Source organism: Equus quagga, chromosome 10, assembly GCF_021613505.1.
Source record: "Equus quagga isolate Etosha38 chromosome 10, UCLA_HA_Equagga_1.0, whole genome shotgun sequence".
NCBI classification, from domain to species: Eukaryota; Metazoa; Chordata; class Mammalia; order Perissodactyla; family Equidae; genus Equus; species Equus quagga.
In genome coordinates, this window is record NC_060276.1 from 86,185,399 (window position 1) to 86,194,017 (window position 8,619).

The 8,619-nt window shown below is 50.2% G+C and overlaps 1 protein-coding gene across 2 annotated transcripts in view; it reads left to right on the forward strand.

Moving 5' to 3' along the window:
* Window positions 1-6,341, forward strand: part of DIPK2B (divergent protein kinase domain 2B) — a 46,903-nt gene extending 40,562 nt beyond the window's left edge. For both annotated transcript variants that reach the window (XM_046674003.1, XM_046674004.1), the window contains 2 exons: window positions 1,551-1,839; window positions 3,266-6,341. In XM_046674003.1, the coding sequence (XP_046529959.1) occupies window positions 1,551-1,839; window positions 3,266-3,606 (630 nt within the window). In that variant the 3' untranslated portion in view covers window positions 3,607-6,341. The remainder of the gene's footprint in view (window positions 1-1,550; window positions 1,840-3,265) is intronic.
* Window positions 6,342-8,619: the final 2,278 nt, after the last annotated feature.

Here is an 8,619-nt window from a genome sequence, read left to right on the forward strand (position 1 = left end):
AATGTAATTATATGTAATTGTATAATATATAACTATAATTCTATTACAATATAATATATAATAATGTTATATATAGGTTATATTTTAATTACATGTTATTAAATATATATTATATATAATTATTTTTATTGGCCAAAGAGATGACAGCTAAATACATACTAACTGCTCACATTTATTGAGCACCTGTTGTGTGCCAGGCATTGTGTTGGATGTTTGACATTATTATCTCATTTAATGCTCAGGGCAACTCGACAACCCCACAGGAATATTACTATTGTCCCCTTTCCCAGATGGGTCTCAGAGATGTGAAGTGACTTCACCACAGTCACTTAGCCAGTGTCAGCAAGGGAGCCCATTGTCCTAGCCTTGGCAGCGGCAGACCCTGGCTACTCCCAGCCCTGGCTCCTGAGAGGCCTAGACTGGGACCCTCCATCCACCCTGGGCTCTGCCCGGGAAGGGCATGGCATTGATCTGCCACCAACCCGAGGAGGACTCTGCAGCTGGACATTTAGACATCGCCAGTAGGCCTGGGCCCTCCCTCCACGGCACGGAGAGGTCCCCGATAGGCCCAGGAAACAAGAAAGGATTCATCACAATGTGGCAAGAGGGTAAAAATGGACAGAAGGCCACGGAAAATCACCAGAGACAGGGATGGCTCCAATTTTTAAGAAGGAAACAAGAAAAAAAGTGCTAAGTATTTATAGTTTCTGTCATTTCCCCCATAGTTTAAAGAAATACCATTCTAAATATAGCTGCTTCAATAAATAGTCAAGAAAAGATCAGCCAGGATTCCCTCCTCTCTTTTTCTCCTCACACATCCACAAGTTTGGAGCTCTTACAAGGAGAGAGAGGAGACCGGCCAGGGCTATGTGCTTCCCTAGACCAGTGTTAGGCTGTTGGAAGGTTCCAGTCAGTTGGGGAGCATCTGTGAGTATGTACTTATCCCGGCCGGGCACATTCGCCCAGGGCCCAGATGAAGGACACTTTGGACCAGTGCAGTGGCTCCTCACACTTGAGTTACCAGGGGCCATCTCCATGGTTTCTGCCCTATCCCAGAACCGGGAGCCTGCACTGTTATTTTTAAAAATATTTTTCTTTAAATTGTCCTTATGTTGACCCTCTTTTTTTTTTCCCATGGCCTCTTCCTAAACTGTGATATCTGTGAAATCTCAAATCCTAGTCTCATTTTTTCAACTCTCCAACTCTTAAAATAAACGTACTCCCCTGAATCCTGAGTACCGTCTAAAGTCGCAGCAAGTGCAGCAGCATCCTCATACCTCCCGGTAAACTCCGTTGAAATGCAATCCACAGCATGGAAAGAAGAGCTTCCTTTTCTGAATCTCTCCACTAAAAAAAAGCAAGGGGGGTGCATTGCCATGTTCCAAGAGGTATAAAAAAGGCCGAGGGACACTTCGCCGACATGTTTCGAGAAGGAGGATGCTTGTATAAGGCTGATCTTTCTGTGCGCTCTTGGTGAGACGCAGAGAACGAGCTGTCTCCGGGAGTTTTTTCTCTCTAATCTTCCAATGCCTCTTCCTTCCGGCTGGCAGATCTTCCCTGGCGCAGAGGGATGGCCGCTGCCCAGGTACCTGGGCTCCTGTGGCAGATTCCTCATCAGCACCAGCACCAGCCCGCTGCAGGAATTCTACAGTGCACCCCCAGACCAGGCAGCCGACCTGGCCTATCAGCTCCTTGGTGTCTTGGAGTCTCTGAGGAGCAACGATTTGAACTACTTCTTCTACTTCACCCACGTTGATGCGGGCATGTTTGGCATCTTTAACAACGGGCATCTGTTCATCCGGGATGCCAGCACACTGGGCGTCATCGACAGGCAAGAAGGTACCCAGCATGAGCCTGGCTGAGCAGCTGTCAGAGGGGAAGTCAGAGTGACAAGAGCTAGGGAGAGGTGACTGGGGGTCACATGATTGGGCCTTTCCAGTCTGTGTGTCATAGCGAGAGCAGCCCAAGTTTAGGGGATGTTAGCTGTTGTAAAATGCACCTCTGTCCCTTTAGAGTCTCTGCTCCGACTCCATCTCCAAAGGGGAGCTGGACTTGACTTTGTCTGTGGGGGGCATTTTGCATGGTGGCCTGATCTGACTGTACCCTCTGAGGAACCCGTCCTGCCCTCCTCACACACGCAACCCCCAGATGCATCCGCCCTCAGGGCCTTTCTCATCAGATGCTTATAGCCTTTATCTGAAACTGAAATATCTGGCTCATTCACTGGTACACTTCACAATCCATTTGGGGAGCTTTGCTTTTTATAAAGTTTTCAAACTAAAAAGCATGGCATCCAATGAGGTGTAGGAGTGAATCATGCTTCTCACTATGTGCGAAGGCTTGTCCAGGGTTCTAGAACCCTTTGAACATCCCAATCTCCAGCAGTGACCAAATTTTCTGAGCTGAATAATAAGACGGAGGATTTTCTTTTCTGACTTCTGATTTTGTTTATGTGAGAAGGCCTACAAAAATAGACCAATTAAGCCACACTTATTCATTTCCTGATTTGCCTTTATTAAGAAGAATCAGGGGGCTGGCCCGGTGGTGTAGTGGTTAAGTTTGTGCACTCCGCTTCAGTGGCCCGGGGTTCGCTGGTTCGGATCCTGGGCATGGACCTACACACCGCTCAAGCCATGCTGTGGCAGCATCCCACATAGAAGAACTAGGACTTACAACTAGGATATACAACTATGTGCTAGGGCTTTGGGGAGAAACAAAAAGAGGAAGATTGGCAACAGATGTTAGCTCAGAACCAATCTTCTTCACCAAAAAAAAAGCATACCTTTAAAAAAAGAAGAAGAATTAAATTAGAAGAAATGAGGCTAATTCCAGAATTTTCGGGATATGTAAACCACTGAATGTCAGTCCCTCTACAACTCGTTGAATGCATAAGAATAGGATTACCTCTTCTTTCTCCTGACTTTGTATTTAAAAAGAACAAATGAAACTGGTTCTAGTAACTTCCTGAGTTTCCTAATTCAGTGATAATAATGGGAGAATCACATCATGGAGGTGACCTTACAATTAGAAGCCCAGCTTCTGGTGGGGATGAGTGGGTTTCCATGCCCAGGCCTCATCCTATAGTAGAAGAGAGAGTGCCTCCCATGTTGTTCTCAGCGGGGGCCATTGTGTCCCCAAGCTCTAATCTCCTGGTGACAGGAGAGGCTAGGAGACTAACCCACTTCACCCAGCAATTCCAATCAGTGGTGCGTCCCCCAAGGAGAACAGGTTGTAGGATATGTAACATCTCCCGTTTCTCTTCTAGGCAGCCAAGCAGCCGCCAGGGCAGGAGAGAATAAAGACATCTTTAGCTGCCTGCTTTCTGACTGCCAGGCCGAGCTGCCCTCCTGTGACACCGTCCCTGAGAAGCAGAGCCTGGTGCTGGTGTGTCGGCAGGTGCTGCCTCGACTTCTCCAGGGGAAGTTCCCCTCCCCAGTGCAGGAGGAGATAGACGCCATCCTCACTTGGTGTGGGGAGGATACCCGCCCAGATGCCGAAGTCCTTGGGGCCGCCAGCCGGCTGAAGGACATTTTGAGACCCCTGAGAACCTGTGACCCCAGATTTGCCTACCGCTACCCAGACTGCAAGTATAATGATAAGTTCTGAGGGGCTGCAGCCTCGCTGGCCTCCAGGGACAACATCCTTGGCCCTCTCTTCTCTGGTTGGGCTGCTGCAAGGTTGAAAGAAGCAGCTCCATTGTAGACATTAGGAGAACTGCACCTTCATTTCCCAGGGACTGAGGGATACTCCAGCGACCAGAGGGCAGTCATGTGATACCGCGTGAGTACCCCCGCTGGCCGGGGCGCCATGGAAGACCCAGGGGTGGGCATCAGAAGATCCTGGCATGGACACTCCACCTCTTTGAGCCTCAGTTTCCTCTGTTCTCCACCAGACTCTTGAGTGAGTGAAAGAAGACAAAGATAAGAAGGGCCAGGGACAAGACACATGCTCCCTCTCCCCAGCCCAGGTGGTTACAAAGAGTGTTCCAGAAGCATGCACAGGCAAGGCAAATGAGCCAGAGCTGTGGAGGTGAGGACGCTGGTGTAGAGGGAAGGCGAGGCCTCTGGCCAGTAGCACGTTAGAGTTAGACAGGAGGAACCCCTTCCTGTTCCCTGTGCCCCTGCACTAGCCCTCCCGCCACACTCCCCACACTGCCACAAGGTGAGGAGAGTGCTGGCCAAGGGGACGTGTACACAGGACCATGCCCTGCGTGCCTGGGGCCCCACATGCATGCATGTGAGGCACTTCGTGGTGTGGGAAGGAGCCAGGAGTAAGGAAACGGGGGCGGGCTGGCGGCCAATGCATTCATGCAGGTCCTCTGAGAAGCAGGTGTCAAGACAGGATTAAATGACCAAGGATTGTATTAAGGAAGCTGCCTGTGTGGAAGGAAAGGAGGGAGCTGGGAGAACCAGCAGGCCGTGCTGCAAGTCTGAGCCCCAGTGAGGCAGGGAAGGGCCTGTGGGAGCATCTTGGCCTGCCCTCTGGAAGGTTCGGCAAGGCTGTCAGGGTGTCCTTGAGGCAAAGCCAGCGGTCAGAGGAGCCCCGAGCCTCCCAAGAATGGACGGCCCTTATATCCCCGCTGCAGGGAATAGACTGTGGGAAGCGTGGCCTCAGCCAAACCGCAAAGACGGATTTCAAAGCTCAGCGCGGGGCACCTAGCCAGTTCTGCTCCCCGGAGTGGGAGGTCTGTGGGTAGAACATTGTCATTGTAGCCGCAGGCGGGAACCCAGGCCAGCTGTCTCCATGCCGCGGCCTCCAGCACAGGCCTCTAAGCAGTCCAAGAATTTTCATTCAAACTTGGCCTCACAGGTCACTAAAAAAATATTTGTTTCAAGGTCAGCCAACAGAACATATTTTATTCAACAATTTGTTAGTTTGTTTTAGACCTTTTAAATATTTAGCCATGGTATGTGGGCCTCCATGTTTATTCTTGCCCCAGGCCCTCAAGCATGAGTGGGGGGCTCTTTGGACTTTGCCCAGCCTCCCTGCCAGTCCTCTATCCCCAGGGACCTCTCAGTCGGCCTCCTCTGTTCTACCTCTGAATCACCACCTATAGGTCAGAATGCCCGGCTTAACAGGCTTCATGCTGCAGATGGGGAAACTGAGGTCCAGGGAGGAAGAATGACTTGCTGGGACAGTTCCAGAACTCCTGCTACCAGTCCATGCTCCTCTTGCCTTCCCCGTCTGTCTCTGACTTTTGCCCTGTCCTACCCAATTCTCGTCCCTTCATTCACATTTAAAGATAGGTCAAGAAAAGTCCTATTTTGTGGGGCAGTAGGTTGCCTTTGGGGGTTGCTTTTGGACTGCTCTAGGCACTACCCCTGGGGCAAACAGGACAGTGAAGATGACAGGCTAAGCTTCTGGAAGGGCAGCTTTGGGCTGCCTGAGAGTCTGTGAGACAGTTGCCTTCCTGGCCTGGCTGAGAGGGTGAGGATTGGTCACCCCCGCAACACCTTGCTTTCAGCCCAGTGAAACTGATCTTAGACTTCTGGCCTTCAAAACTGCAGAGGATAAATTTCCATTATTGTAAGCCACCCACTTCGGAGCAATTTGCTACAGCCGCCACAGGAAACTAACACACACCGGGAACTCCATCGTAATGTCTGCTTCCAGAGGACCAGACCTGCAGTACTCCCCAACTCCAGTCTACTGTGATGGATTCAGAAGCCAGCCCCAATGGAAGGGAGCGTGTTATGCCTCTGTACCCAGTGCTGAGGCTTAGATGGCTCTGTTCCTTCACTTCCTAAGTCCCAAGCATCATTTAAGACCCTGTCTGAGTCCTGCCTTGACCAGAAGCTTTTCCTGACAGCCCAGTCCCCGGCAAGCCCTTTCAGAATCCCATCTCTGTAATCCCAAGGGTATTCCAGAGACATCTGTGTCTTAGCTTCCCATCCAGCTGGGATCACCCTGAGGATGGCGGTGGCATGGGGCCCTTTGTGTTCCCCATAGCAACCAGTACAGGGCTGGGCACAAAGCAGCTGCTCAGAAAATGTTCTTGCTGAGGATAATGACTGTGTACTTTAGCCCTTTTTCCTTGGTGTTTTTCACACACGATGTGCCATAGACTGAATGTTCGTGTCCCCCCAAAATTCATATATTGAAATCCTAACCCTTAACGTGAAGGTATTAGGAAGCGGGGCCTTTGGGAGGTGCTTAGGTCATGAGGGTGGAGCCCTCATGGTTGGAATTAGTGCCCTCATGAAAAAGACTTCACAGAGCTCCCTGGCCCCTTCCACCATGTGAGGACACGGTGAGAAGGCATCGACTCTGAACCAGGAAGTGGGTCCTCACCAGACACCGAATCTGCCGGCGCCTTGATCTTGGATTTCCCAGCCTCCAGAACTGTGAGAAATAAATGTTTGTTGCTTAGAAGCCACTGAGTCTGTGGTATTTTGTTATAGCAGCTGGAACGTACTAAGATGCCGTGCTGACCATTTACAGGACACAGCCACTTCCTTGAAAACAACTCTTTCCCCTCAACAGCCAGGCAACAGGTGAGTCAACACTCAAGAGACTTCAACCAGAACAAAGTCATTGAGGTACATTCTCAGTCCCCTGAAATCTGATTGGAGGCGTTAGAGTATTTTTCTGAGTTTTACCAGCCACTGTCTTTTTGCCTGGCTACAGAATTTGTGGGGCCCAGGGCAAAATGAAAATGTGGGGCTTCCTGTTATTACGAATTGCAAGACAGAGACAACAGAGCATTAAACTAAGTGCAGGCCCCCTGCAACTGTGTGGGTTGCGTGCCCACACAGCCAGCCCTGGGTGCCTGAGAATACTAATTCTCCTTAACTTCAGCGGAGAGTGTTCTTGGGGTTTGCTGGGGTCTCACTTGACCTCCACAACCAAGTGGAGTAGGCGTGGGACCAGAGGTGACATATAAAATATTTAACCACCACCGTGGCATGGGGACTGACCTATGAGAAGAGACTCCATCGGCTGCACTTAGCAGGTGGGCATAACCACGGCCCTGCGGGCAAGTCCTACCTTGCAAATGAGGAAACCAGTTTAAATGATTTGCTCAAAGTAACAATTTTTAGGTCTCCTGCTTTCCCAGTCAGTCCTCCCCTGTAGCATCCGACTTCTGCTTATAAGTGATTCCAGGAGCCTGAACATTCCCTCTAGTATTAGACACTTTCTTGGATTTGTGTTCTTTTTGGAAAGATCTAGAGCTCTGGATTCCGATCTGGTTGCAAATCATGACTCTTCTGGTTACTGTGTAACCTTGGTCAAGTTGCTTGACCTCTCTGAGCCTCACTTTTCTTATCCATAAAATGAGGAGGAACAGATTCACCCTCAAAAGGTTATTGTTCTGTTTGGATAAGACAATGTCACTCAAGAGCCTGGCACGTATGGACATTCTGTATTTGAAGGCAAATGTAGGGAAAGAGCAGAGGGTCTCCTGGCAGAAGGGCTCCTCACACGGCCAAGGTGAGGGCTGCAGCCTCCTGGGAGGGACCCTGATCCCTGCCCCAAGCCTCTACTCCAGCCCAGAGGAACCCCCGGGATGCTGAAGGCTGCTAGGCAGTCTGACTGGGGCCATTTTCCCTCTCGCTATCCAGACTCTGGGTTAATCATGAATGGCAGCTGGGCAGCCACTACACTCGCCTTCCCAGCCCAGCTCTCCTCCAGGCTCGGAAGGGAATCCTCCTCAAACAGGTAATTGAAGTCCGTCCACACTCAGTGTTGAAGAGAAGTGAGGAAGCTCTCTCGGCCTATTGAAAGCTCCAGACTCACTGCCTGTTGGTGGTGATGTGGCTTTTCTGCCCACTGCAGGCCTGTTGCCCATGTATATTGGCACAGCTGGGCTCATGTGCGCATGAGCATACTCTGCTCTGTCCACAGCTCTCTATGGCACTGTTTAAGAATGGTTGTGGGCTGTGTGGGAGGGTCAACACTCAGGCAGGAGGCTCTGAATTTGCAGATATAATGACCCTCCAAAAAGGCAACTTAGAGGAATGGACCAGCAAAGGGGAGCTAGGCAAGCTGTTCAAGTGGCCCACTCATTGGGGTTCTTTGTAGAAGCAGACAAGGAGAGGGAGCACCCTTGTCCTGCTAGGGTGACCAGGGCATGGTCTCAGGCCTGGGCTGTGACTGGAGAGGCAGTGTGACTGTGCAGAGGGAGCAGTGGCTCTGGAAGCAGACACGTCTGCCTTCAGATCTGGCGCCAGCCCCTCTCACAAAAGTCAGTCACCAAAGTTATTTATTATAGCATTGTTTGTAACTGCAAATCCTGGAAATAACCTAAATGCCCACACATGGGAGAGTGGCTGAGTAAACTGCAGTCCATCCACATGATGGAGTGCTATGCAGCTCTGCAAATAAAGGAGGAAGAGCCCTAAGAACTGACACGGAGTGATTTGCAGGATATACTAAATGAGAAAAAAGAGCAAAGCACACAAGGGTATTTATACCAAGTTACCTTTCATGTATGAAAGAAGGGGATAAAAGAAAACATTCATGTATCTGCTCACGTGTGCTGCAAAAAATATATGTATCTTTACATAAATGGGGGATGGCAGTGGGGTTGCAGGGATAAGGAAGGAGGGAAACTTGCGTGAGTATGCCTTCTTGTGTAAATCTGACTCTCAGAACCATGGGAATGTCTCCCATAACCCG